The 13,093-nt window shown below is 39.0% G+C and overlaps 1 protein-coding gene across 6 annotated transcripts in view; it reads right to left on the reverse strand.

Annotated features, from left to right (window-relative positions):
• MAP2K5 (mitogen-activated protein kinase kinase 5) overlaps window positions 1-13,093 on the reverse strand; it is a 273,345-nt gene that overhangs the window by 203,543 nt on the left and 56,709 nt on the right. For all 6 annotated transcript variants that reach the window (XM_030317858.1, XM_030317856.1, XM_030317857.1 and 3 more), the window contains one exon: window positions 9,618-9,682. In XM_030317858.1, the coding sequence (XP_030173718.1) occupies window positions 9,618-9,682 (65 nt within the window). The remainder of the gene's footprint in view (window positions 1-9,617; window positions 9,683-13,093) is intronic.

Genomic DNA, 13,093 nt, shown 5'->3' on the forward strand with positions numbered 1-13,093 from the left:
AAAGAGACCCAAAAGATAGAGTAACAAGATATATTGCAATAACTCTGCCAAGAAATGGTTGTTTTCATGTCTATTAAAAAGCATCTAAAATTAACTAGAGATGCTACATCACTGACTTGCAGAATTATATATTTATATCTTATATCCAGAATTAATTTGGGTTAAAGAGGAGGAAACTCAAGAGAGGGAATGTCAAATAGAAAACCCCTAGCTTGAGTAGTGGTCCCAAGTACTAATCTAAGTGTCAGAACACCTGAATTCTGTACAATTTCTAAAAATTGTACATATTAAACGTGTATGACTCAATGCTTTGATACTGAGTTCTAATCTTGATTTGAACCTTGGGCATGCCCCTTAATTCTTCCAAGCTGTATCTTTCTCACTGGTGAAAAGGGGGTAACCTTCTGAGAAAGGATTCGGCAAGGCCTGACAGATCCAGCATGATGAGGCCTCTGCCTGTCTCTCTGTTCTCCCCTGGGCTCATTCTGCTATAGCCACGCTGGCCTGGACACAATATATTCATGCCTATCTTCAGGCTTTTGCCAGAGTGGCTCCTTCTACCTGGGAGGTTCTTCTCCCAGGTTTTCCCATGACTGGCTCCTTGCTGTCCTTTAGGTCTGAGCTCAAACATCACCTCTTCAGAGAAGCCTTGCTGAGCAACTATTTTACATTCTTTACAGCACTTGCAAGGTCTGATATCATCTTACTTCAGTATTCATTTCCTTGATTATTGTCTGTTCGCCCCACTAGTGTGAACTCCAGGAGCACAGGGGACCTGTCTTATTCACTACTGGACCACAAATACACAGAACACTCCTTGGCATAGAATGACAGTAAGGACAGTAGACCCCAGAACAAGATGAGGGTTGGGGGCACTGACCCCTGTGCCCCCTGTGTAGTTGAAAATTGGCATGTAACTTTTGACTCCCTAAAAACTTAACTACTGATAGCCTACTGCTCACTGGAAGCCTCACAGATAACATAAAGTCGATTAACACATACTTTGTACGTCGCATGTTATATACCGTAAAAGAAATGTTATTAAGAAAATCATAAGAGAAAACACATTTACAGTGCTGTACTGTTTACTGAAAAAAATCCACATATAGGTGGATCCGTGCAAGTGAAACCTGTGTTGTTCAAGGGTCAACTGTATTTAGTCAATGAATAAATGAGTAAACAATAAGATAAATTTTTTTTTTTAAATTTTTTTTTTCAACGTTTATTTATTTTTGGGACAGAGAGAGACAGAGCATGAACGGGGGAGGGGCAGAGAGAGAGGGAGACACAGAATCGGAAACAGGCTCCAGGCTCTGAGCCATCAGCCCAGAGCCCGACGCGGGGCTCGAACTCACGGACCGCGAGATCGTGACCTGGCTGAAGTCGGACGCTTAACCGACTGCGCCACCCAGGCGCCCCAACAATAAGATAAAATTTTAAAGAACAAAACCAAGCAAGACATGACATAATATTTTTATAGTAGCTGAATGCTGAATTAATTCTGCAACATCAGCCTCAGGAGTGACCTCTGTAGTCAACTCATGTCCAGGTCTAAGTGGGAATTCTTTTCTCAGTGATTCTGAACACCAGCCATGCTGTTGTGCTTAAGGTAAGAGGGTTCACAGTCCCAGAGCCACCCAGCCACAGACCACACTGTGTGTTCCTCCTCAGACTGTGAAGAATCTGCCTCTGTAGGTTAATTCCTGAATCACTGCCCCAGTTCCTACGGTAGGTGAGGTGCAGTGCCTGGCCCTGAGGACGCCCACCCAGATTCACGGACACAGCTCTCCTCCGGGGAGGACCGTCCAGTGGGAAGAACGGTAGGAAGAGTGCATCACTCACTCTAACCGAAAGCAGGCTGGTCAAGAGACACTCCAGAGGAGCAATCTGAGGCTAGCCTTCAGAAACACACAGAACAAACCTGTTCTTCTGTCGACAGAAATGACTTTTTAAGAAGTCAGAGGTCATGGAGACCCTTAATCTTCAGACAAACGCTGGCCAATTCCTTCAACCACTTCTCAACTCAAATACCAGTTCTTCCATGAGGCCTTTACTGATTCTTCCTGAGGAAAGAGCCAAAACTCATCATCCCTTCCTCAGCCCCAACCCGGGGCCTGGGTATTACACATACAGACATGCGCCCTAGACTGGGAAGTCTTCTCTTACTTCATCTATCTGGACAAGGTCGAATGAGAGCCAGGCCATCCCCAACAACCAGCAGGGAGCCATCCACACAGCAGGGACTTACAATGAGACTGTTCAGCAAGTGTGTAAAGGAGGATTGGAGAGGCCCAATTCCTGGGCCCCCTTATTATTCTCCCCATGCTTCTCTGGGTGGTCTCTGGACTGTCCATATCTCTGTAAAAACTCAGTACCCAGAACTAGACACGCGAGTCCCAAAGTGGCATGCTACAAGATGAAGTCAAACCCAGATGTTGTCCCCTCCTAATGCAGCCAGAGGATAGATTCCAAAGGAAAACTAGATCTCCCGCACCCTATAAAAACCCATGTGAGCTAATGTATATCTCTTCACAATCACTTCTGCTTGGGGACTTTAAATTTCTTTATAAAGTAAGCATTTTTACTAAAATAAAATAGTAGAAAGAAGTCCTGCCACTTTAAAACTATTTTTTCCCTGAAAGGAGATGGTGTTGAAATACTTAGATTCAGCAAATTCTTACTTGAAATATTACCATAATGTATTGATTTTTACCAGACTCAATTGACTGAAAAGTTGTTTGTATAGCAATATTGGCCAAACCAATATACTAGAACAATTTTGTTACCCATAGTAATCAAGTGCATTTCTGAAGTATAATTATACTGTCATAAAAATAAAGCCAAGATACCCTCTTCCAAGCAATAAAACAATAGGGGCTATAAAACAGGAAGAAGAAAAGGCTAAATAGATGAGATTTTTTAAAATTAAATTTAGTGTCTTTTAAGAACACCTCTGCCTCCTTTTCCTCCCCTTAAGCCAAGGTTAGCAGAAATGATCAATACTTCAATCTCAATAAACTATTTCAATAATAGTTAATTCGGGTGGAAACAGAGTCTGAAAATCTCTGCTCAGCGACCTGTAACATCCTGTCATGTTGGTTAGATGCCAATAATCCATCATTGCCATAATGGATATGAGCACGTGTGAACATGGAGTGGGGGAAGCAAAGGTGGGAAAGGTGTAGAGAATCACAAGCTCAGGTTCATTCTTTAGAGTCCAATCAATACAATACACATTATTGTATGAAACAAACCTATAACAGTGAATGCTGAGAGAGGGAGAGAGGGAAACATACATAATTAATTTTACTTGACAAACAGTCATTGATTTTCTGGAAATATTAATATCCTTGTTTGTCACATGATACTTTAACACAACCCAGCCATATACAAGTATTTAATTTTGTATTAAGATGATATCTTGTTTGCTTGTTTAAAATATGATCTTGGCTGCAAGGAAAAGGCTCTTCATTTGATTAGAAATTTAAAGTTAAAATAAATCAAACAATCACCCTAGCTCTTGGGTCAATATCAAAACCACTTAAAAATTACTCTTAATTTACAAGATGCACCTCAGGGAAAAAAATATAAAGGAGTGGGGTCACTGGTGCAGCCAGTAGAGAAGCTGGGGTCAGAACTACTGCTGATGTGGTTTGGCACGTTCAGGGTGGCCAGTGAAAGAGAAGTGAGAGCTTTCTGAGTACTATGTGGTTCCCAACATTTTCTTCAACAACTCCTTTTTATTATACTTTCCCCTCAGGAATCCCATATTTTGACAAGTTTGGTTTACTAAACAGCATTTAATTAGACAGCAATCCATGTGTTTTCTCATTTTATATAACTGACCACCAGAGCTTCTAATTTTCATTAAATACATCATGTTACTGTAATGAGTTGATCTAATTCCAGCTCCAAAAACATAAACGTAATGTTTTACATGGCCTCTACAGCCACATAAAGGGCAGAATACAACTTAATAGTTCATGTGATCTCAGTTACTATCTCCAAGGACCATCCTTACCCTATTGCCTAACAAATATCTCATAAATGGATAAGACAAAAGAGAGAAGGACGGACCAACACCTTTGAGAATTATTATCCCTTCCCTCTTCATGTTGTCTCTAGATATAGTCAAATCAATTCTTAAATAATGGTATATATCCAATCTTAAAATACCATGTAGGCAGTACATATACTACCCATTATATCACTGAGAAAATCCTACCCAAAATTCAGGTTAGACCCTTAATGTAACTATAGGACGCAAATGGAGGCGGACATTTCATTACTCTTTTCAAACACCTACATATGTGACCAAAAAGCTGATAATCTTTTTGGAAAGGAAAAAATAAAATAAAAGATGATTCTTAAGTGCTTGTTAGCTAACTGACTTATTAGCATGACTTAAGTCCTAAGAGTTAAGTATTACTTTATTTCTGGACCCAAAGCTTAAGTGACTCCATCAAACAATGCCCTGGGGGAGCAAAGAACCTGAGTGACTGGCCTTCATTATCATAGAATGTTTCCAAAGTAAGTGGGCCTGTTAATTACTTTCATTGCAATGTGACATACTATGCAAAAAAAGAGGGCAGTAACTAGTACGTTGGGTTAATTTATCATTCAAATATATGCCCTTAGTTTAGAAATTCCTATTCTTCTAGGTGAGTGTTGTAAAACAAGTATGCAGGCTTTAAAACTAGCTAGCTATGGGGAGAATCCAATTAAAGGGCCTTACTAAAACCTGCTTGGGAAAAAAACCCCACTTGCCTCATTCTCATTTCAGCCAACATGTATAAAGCATCTATCCTATCCCTAGGACTGTGCGCAGTACACTAGGAAATACAAGGAAACACAATGGACTCTGCTTGACCTTGAGAAACAACACTGCCTGGGGGAAAAACACAGAGCAAAGAGGAGAGAGACAGAATTCTGGCTTTGCCACTGAATGGCCACAGGCCTGGGGGTCCTAGCTTTTTCCCGTGGTCAAATGGGCTTATTAACATTTACCAGCTGTCCTAGAGCAGGCTGAAAACAAAAAACTATGATAAAAGAGAAAATACTTTGAAACTTCTAAAAAATCATTGTAATGTAAGGTATAATAAATCATATTCATGAGACAACTAGAGAATAGCAGGAAACTCAGAAGCATACCATGTATCATAATATAATGCAGAATTTCTCAAAATTAATTAAACGCAACTCTAACACAATTCAACATCTGGGAGATGTCTGTAGATGTTCCTCAAAATAAGAGCCCTGCAGTCAAGTAAGCATAGGAAGCACAGGGGTCAACAATTTTTCTATTATTTGGTACTACCATTGCCAGTTAGCTAACATTTACTCCGTCGTAGTGGGAAGTTCCTTTTCTATGGAACATCTCATTTAACCTCACAACAACCTTATTAGAGGTCATTACCGCCTTTGACACATGGGGAAAATGAGGCAGAAGACGTTATGTAACTCTCCGCCAGTCACACAGCTAATTAGGGGCAGATTCAGGGTACACTTACCCACAACACATCCTGTTCTCTACTTTCTCAAAGTTTTTAAAATTCACTGTGAATCTCATAGAGGGGAAGAGGATATGTGTCTTTCTTGAATGGGGGGGGGGGGTTGGAGCAACATGTAACATTTTGGGAAATGGAGCAATAATGAGAGTACATTCATTTTCTTTTCCTAAATTATTCTTCTTCCCAGGCATAAATAAAACTTTAGCCTAAGATATTTCCTTTATAATCCATTTCACCCAAATTAGTAATCCAAGAAATACCAACTTAAAATTACCTAAGTCATTATCATAACACAGAGAATAACTCAGCAGAGGACTATGCACAGCACCCACAATACCACTTGGTTTAAATGTCTGGGCCCAGAATTTCACACTGTAGAACTGGGGGGAACATCCAAACTTAAAAGGCAAAAATGTGATAAACTATTAAACAATATATATTGCAGTTACACACGATATCCTATCCTTTGAAATTCACAACATCCCATCAGTGGAGCAAATAAGAAAGAAATATTAAACTTTTGCTTTGCATTTATTAGCTTTATTGTACTTTATAAGAAAAAAAATTAAATAGGCCCATTAGCCAGTTTTGTTACCAATGAGTGGATTTTCCAATATTTTCTTCATCTAGTTTATGTAGCATAGCCTGTAATATAATCATTTTGTTTGAAAAATCTCAATTTTTATAGTCAACACCATTAAGGTAAACTTAGTGTAGGAGAAAGTCAATCATAACACATCAAACAGTTTTATGGAGACTTTAGTAAAGTGGATTCTCATTTCTTGACAATTATACCATTTCTTTGTGCCGAACTAAAAGCCAGGGATATAAGAACAATACAACGGAAGCCCAGGCAGAAATGAAGACCAATCATCAATAACAAATGGTTAAGCAATTTGGTATCTTTACCTTCTCTCCTCTTAAGGATCACCTAAGCAATAAGATAAATGGGATGTCTTCTTTGTATAGAAATATAGTGTGTAAAATAAAGCACTAAAATCATCATGTTACTGCCACTCACCTCCATAAACAACCACTGTCAAAAACATATTAAATCCAGGGGTTGCTCAGTTCGTTAAGCGTCCGACTTTGGCTCAAGTCATGATCTCGTGGTTCGTGGGTTTGAGCCCCGCGTTAGGCTCTGTGCTGACAACTTGGAGCCTGCTTCTGATTCTGTGTCTCCCTCTTTCTCTGCCTCTCTCCCACTCATGCTCTATCTCTCTCTCTCTCTCAAAAATAAAACAAAACAAAACAAAACAAAACAAAACAAAACAAAACAAAAAAACATCTTAAATCTGGGGCCCCTGGGTGGCTCAGTCAGTTAAATGTCGACTTCTGCTCAGGTCATGATCTCACAGCTCATGAGTTTGAGCCCCACCTCAGGCTCTCTGCTGTCAGCGCAGTGCCTGCTTCAGATCCTCTGTCTCCCCTCTCTTTCTGCTCCTCCCCAACTCTCTTTCTCAAAAATAAACATTTAAAAAAATATATTACAACACACACATATTAAGCACTAGCCACAGTAGATAAGTAAACTCAGGGTACGTTGATAATATTAACATAGCATTCCAGCAGGTATAGAACTTGTGCTAAGGAGGTGTAAGATAACGTGTTGTTGGGGCGCCTGGGTGGCTCAGTCAGTTAAGCGTCCGACTTCAGCTCAGGTCATGATCTCATGATTCATGGGTTTGGGCCCCACATCAAGCTCTGTGCGGTCAGCCCAGAGCCTGGAACCTGCTCTTGATTCTGTTTCCCTCTCTCTCTCTGCCCCTCCCCTACTCATGCTCTGTCTCTGTCTCAGTTTCTCTCTCTCTCAAAAATAAACATTAAAAAATTAAAAAAAAAAAAAGATAATGTGTTCTTTTATCAGTTCTCCTAATAAAAGGAGATCTTGTGGCCATGCTTCTTGGCTACAAACATTAACAAAGCAAACAAGGAGTTACTGTGTAAGGGGTACAGGTTTCAGGTTTACAAGATGAAAACAGTTCTGGGATGGATGGTGTTGATGGTTGCACAACAGTATGAATGTGCCTAATGCCACTGAACTACTGTAGACTTAAAAATGGTTAAGACACTAAATTTTATGCTTCTCACCATAATTTAAAAAATAATAAAACATTAACATGATTCTATATTGTCATTTTTCCTTGGTAGATAGGCAGGTTATTTCCATTCCCCTGCCTCCCTCTCCCCTTTCTGTTGGTAACCTGTGTTGTAAAATAAAAGATTAAAATGTTAACATCTGGGATATTATTTCTAATAAAAATCATCTGCTGGAGTTTGGTAGTCTTACGTTTCCCCCCTTCTAGAATAAACCAGAACACTAAATTCACAATAGGGCTTCAATTTAAAACCACAACCATGCCTGAGCGTTCAACATGTGGTTAAACAGAGCAAATAAATAGGTTAGGAGTCTAAAGAAATGTTTTGGGATTCCATTTGAAGCCATTAAAAGGAACCCAAAGAGTTGAAGAGTTGCTAGAAATCTTTCCTGTTTCTTTCGTGTTTTATTTTATCTGGCTATCAGCATAAAAGCATTAATAAAAAGAAAGGTTGAGGCTTTGAAAAGTGCTCTCTACAGTGAACTTAAGAGAAGCAAATCAGGGCATGCAGGTTCCTCCTTCTGTCCTTTCTAAGGGTACCTGAACCCAAGAACGTTCAGAACAGGGTAAAAACTCCAGTCAGATTACGAGTAAGATGAAGAGATGCTGTTTATGCAGCACTGGGGGCTACTTGGAAAGGGATGTCAGTACGATCCAGGGAAGGACAAGAGTACCTCAAACTCTTCAGACACAATAGGTAGCCATCAAACATTTGAAGGGCATGGCCTCAGGATCATGTTAGGGCTGCACTATTATTTAATTCTCTGAATTATTACAGTGGAAGCACTTAACTTTCAGACCAACTATCCACAGTACCCAGTCATCTGTAGGAAAAAAGAATCCAAATACATGAACATAAGTTCTTAAAGGACTAGATTCAAGAGAATGGACTCCAATCCTGGCTCTACCTGTAGAGAGAAGACTGAAGCCCTGAGTGAATGAATAGGTCAGACGACTTTGAAGAAGCTTCTAACCCTGAGACACCTAATTCTATGCCAAGGCTGCATCTCTGTGTGGAGGATGTTCTGGGATTTTAAGATGTGACCCTTCATGGTCATAAGGCAATAGGGAAATTTTTATCTATAGTCACGTGGTTAGCAAACACTTAAAATTCCAAGAACATTAATAACCAATTATAAATTATTTCACAACTTTGAAAATATATATTAATATCAACATTAAAACATCTAAGGTAAAAACACAATCATAATGTGATACAGAGTTAGTGTATATATGGAAAACAGCTCTCTGGAGGAAAGCTTTATTACTCCCTCAGGGCTTTCATACAGAGTATGGATTTTTTAATTCCTAGTGGAATATTTTTCATACACCATTGCAGACTATTAAGTACTAGATATTACATTATGTAGTTTAAACTTTGCACTACTGCATGAGAAAGACTTCCCTGTCGAGAGAAGTATTTTTTATGGTTAGCATTTTTTAATATGAAAATGAACACTCCTTTAGGGTAAGATCACTGCTACTGGAATTTGGGAGAATTTTATAACTTAACATATTCATCAATGTGTAGAAATTCTCTCGGGGGACTAGGGAGAGAAGGAAATACAACAGGAAGAAGGCTTTTTAATAACTTACAGTGTCGACACAGGGCAAAGCAATGGTATTTATAAGGTTTGTCTTCCACTGGGCACAGCTGTAAAAAGGCAGGGGACTAGTACAGGGTGCTAGCAAGTTTAGAAAAAAATGGTGTTAAAGAGCAAAGGAAAAAAAATGCATTAAACTTCAGGCCAGTTAAAGGTACACCTGTTAATGGTGGACTATTAACGTTCACCCAGGAGAGATGCAGACTCAGAAATATTAAAAAGGCAATATAAATGCACTTTTGCAAGCAATTCCTCAGAAAATAGATGCCTTGCAGAATTTTGGAGTCAAAAGTAGAAATAAAATCTAAGTGCCAGTGGTCATTTAAAAATCTTTGCCACGGAGAACTTGGATACTCACATCTGGCAAAAGTGGATAGAAAGTTTAAACAAAATCGACTACTCACTTGTAGACTGTGCCTCCGTTGCCATGACCAAGAGTGTCTCGATACCGTATGTCTTGTTCATTCATCTCCATGAGAAAGAAAGAAAAACAAAAAGGGTGTCATGCTGTGGATGGAAATGTCAAGGAAAAGCAACTCTGGGCCATAAACAACAAGCAGTCTGGGTCATTTCAAGTTCAGCTGCAAGAACGAGAAGATCAATACAACATTTGCTGTCCAATTTATAAAAGACGATACCAAGGGACAAAGTGATGGAAAGTTTAATGACAATTTGTTTGCCTGGGTCATTTCATTAAAGTTTGATAAAAGGTGTCAAAATGGAATGATATAACATAGCTCAAAAGGGTCAGGTCAGAGATACGGATAAGAACACAGTCTCTAGCACTACACATAACCAATGCCAAACAGCAGTGCACATAACCAAAATCAAACTTGGGAAGACAGCACACACACACAGACACATACCCAGTAATCTAATGCACAATCTGTAAATAAATCAGCCCCTGAAAACTCCTCAGGTGACCCCACAGTTAACATTAAACAAACTAACTGAATAATGTTAATGATTTTCCTGGAGTAGATACAGCTTTCCTTTGGAAACAATAAATTAGTATACAGCGGTAAATGGGTAGAAATCATATTATGCCGATGGAAAAGTGCCAAATCGGTGCACTTAAAAATGCATACGTAGACAAATACTGAAATCCATAAAGGGAAAACATATAATAATGTGATTCTTATAAACTCAAGTCATTTTCATCATTTAATATGCTAAATAGCATGCACATTTTCTCAGGTTCCATAAAACTACTACACCACAAAGACTACTCTCGTTTGTATCATGACTAGTAGTCAATTATTCTAGCGCCCACAAAATAATGTTTTGGAGTTGTAAAGAACTCCTTAAATTATTTATCAAATGACTTTGAGACTAGTCAGATTATATTTGATGCATTTGGTAATTTTCTACACAGTGGTCCAGTTGCTTAAAAATTAACTGCCAACTTTATTCACTAAATGGATTCAATAAAAGTGTTATTTTCCATATAGCGAAAGCTTGGGAAAAGCCATAGTAAGCCCTGAAAAAAAAAAAATCAATTTCCTGGGAATTGCACTGCCTTGCATGGGCAGATGGAGTTTTTAATTCAATATCACCTGGAAAAAAAAAATAGTTTGCTTTCAGACCATTATAGTAAACCTTTAAATATTTTGCTCTAAACTTCCGCCAATTGAATAAAGCAAGGCTCCATTTATCAAGGGAAATATTTTTCTTCTATACATTTCTGAAGTTGAAGCTTCAGAGAGCTGTGATAATTAGCAGTATAGTGCAGGTAACAGAAACAGCTTCCTTTCCAAGCCGTTCTGCCAATCCCTAAAAGAGTATTGACAGAGTAATGTGTAAAGGCCAATTCAACACCCAATTTAATTGTAGTACAACCTGATTGGTGCAATTTGCAATCAGCTAATTACTATATTTATGGTCAGAGAAAAATGATAGACAAGTCAGAAAAATTGGCAGCTATTTTCCTATTTGAGGGAAATTTTGCTCTTCATTACCTTTCTTGTATTACTAATACAGAAAAAAAGAAACCATGTTTTAACCTGCATAAAAGATGGAACATGAAGAGAAGAGAAGAAAAGAAAACTTCCTTCTTCCAGACCAAAAGAGAAATTGTAAAACAGCATGAAGGAGAGCGGCACATAAAGGAATTTGAGATGTTCAGTAGCACAGCTAGGACCAGGTGGGCTTTGATCAATGGCGACGAAGGATATACATGGAAACTGCGGGACCTACTGGCGAGTACAAACAGGCTAATTCCTTCCAAAACACTTCTCAAGGTAGTCTAAACAGCACTCTTAACCACCTCATTTGTACCATTAACTTGCCTAACAAGCTGCACCCTCATCAGGGCTCAAAGTAAATTTCCAAGAGAACAAATTTCATGGACTACATAGGATCCAGGCTCCGCAGGGGCCACACTCTTAAGACTACATCCCCTCCACCACTCCGTCAGGACCTTCCAGATAAAAGGACCAGTAGTTTCCTCTCAGAAAAATATACAAGCCGAGACATATTGTCATTCCACATTCCAATGACACTCTGGGATGGACCTAGGACTTTGCAGGGGGCTGGATTTTGTGGCATTCTATTGAAGAGAAGGCAAATGGGTAGGTATGGCAAGTCTCTGAGCTGCTTGAATCATTATAGTCCTGACATCGTAGGGTTATTTTACCTCTCAAACTCAGGACCCTGAAAAGAGAAGTGGAGCAGCCGCCTGCCCCCCATACCCAGCATTCTGACCTGACCAGGAGTGGTAGGCATCCACCAGGGGTTAGGCTGACAGACGCTGTGTACTGTGGGTGTGGGTGTGTGTGCACGTGTGTGTGCGTGTGCTAAGCAGCATGTGAGCAAATTCAAGGATAGAAATTTGGAATCCCTCAGACAATAAGATTGTAAGAGCCTCATAAAGATAAAAGTGGCTTTGAAGCAAAAGTTCTAAAACCATCTCACTTAAAAAGACAGTATCCATAAAAAAGTAAAGTGTTTCTACAATGTTTTAAAGTTTTATAGACCTTTGCCTGGCCTATGAGCTGACTGATAGGTTTTTATATTTAAAAAATATCAGATTCTTTTTCTTTTGGCTTATTTGGATTTTCTAACTTTTATATAGTATGCAAATATTATTCATGTAAAAAAATGTTTTAAAAGAAAACTGTTAGAGACAAGCTCATTAACTGATTACAAACAACCTTTTGAGAATCTCAAATCTCTGATTAAAATGGATTACTTCGGGGCACTTGGGTGGCTCAGTCGGTTAAGCATCCAACTCTTGATTTGGGCTCAGGTCATGATCTTATGGTTTGTGAGTTCGAGCCCTGCATTGAGCCTGATTGGAATTTTCTCTCTCTCTCTCTGTCTCTCAAAATAAAATAAACTTAAAAAAAAAACAGGTTACTTTAATTGATCTTGACTATGAAAAACATCATGAACAGGATCAACTAACAGCTAATAACATTTTTGCCTTTTTTCCTTAGATAAGAATATTAATTGAACTTTTCAAATTGAAGCACAGGAACAGTGTTCATTTTGACACAAAGGTGGGATTTATATGCCTACAATGTACAATATTTAAATATTACAGTTGGGATCAAGTATCAAAAAAAATCACAGAATTTTGAAGCATTTCAAGCACATAGCCCAATTCACTTAGGTCATAAAACTAGTCAATAGCGGGGCGCCTGGGTGGCGCAGTCGGTTAAGCGTCCGACTTCAGCCAGGTCACGATCTCGCGGTCCGTGAGTTCGAGCCCCGCGTCGGGCTCTGGGCTGATGGCTCAGAGCCTGGAGCCTGTTTCCGATTCTGTGTCTCCCTCTCTCTCTGCCCCTCCCCCATTCATGCTCTGTCTCTCTCTGTCCCAAAAATAAATAAACGTTGGAAAAAAAAAAAATTAAAAAAAAAAACAAAAACAAAACTAGTC

The sequence above is a fragment of the Lynx canadensis genome, chromosome B3 (genome assembly GCF_007474595.2).
Source record: "Lynx canadensis isolate LIC74 chromosome B3, mLynCan4.pri.v2, whole genome shotgun sequence".
Taxonomy (NCBI): Eukaryota; Metazoa; Chordata; class Mammalia; order Carnivora; family Felidae; genus Lynx; species Lynx canadensis.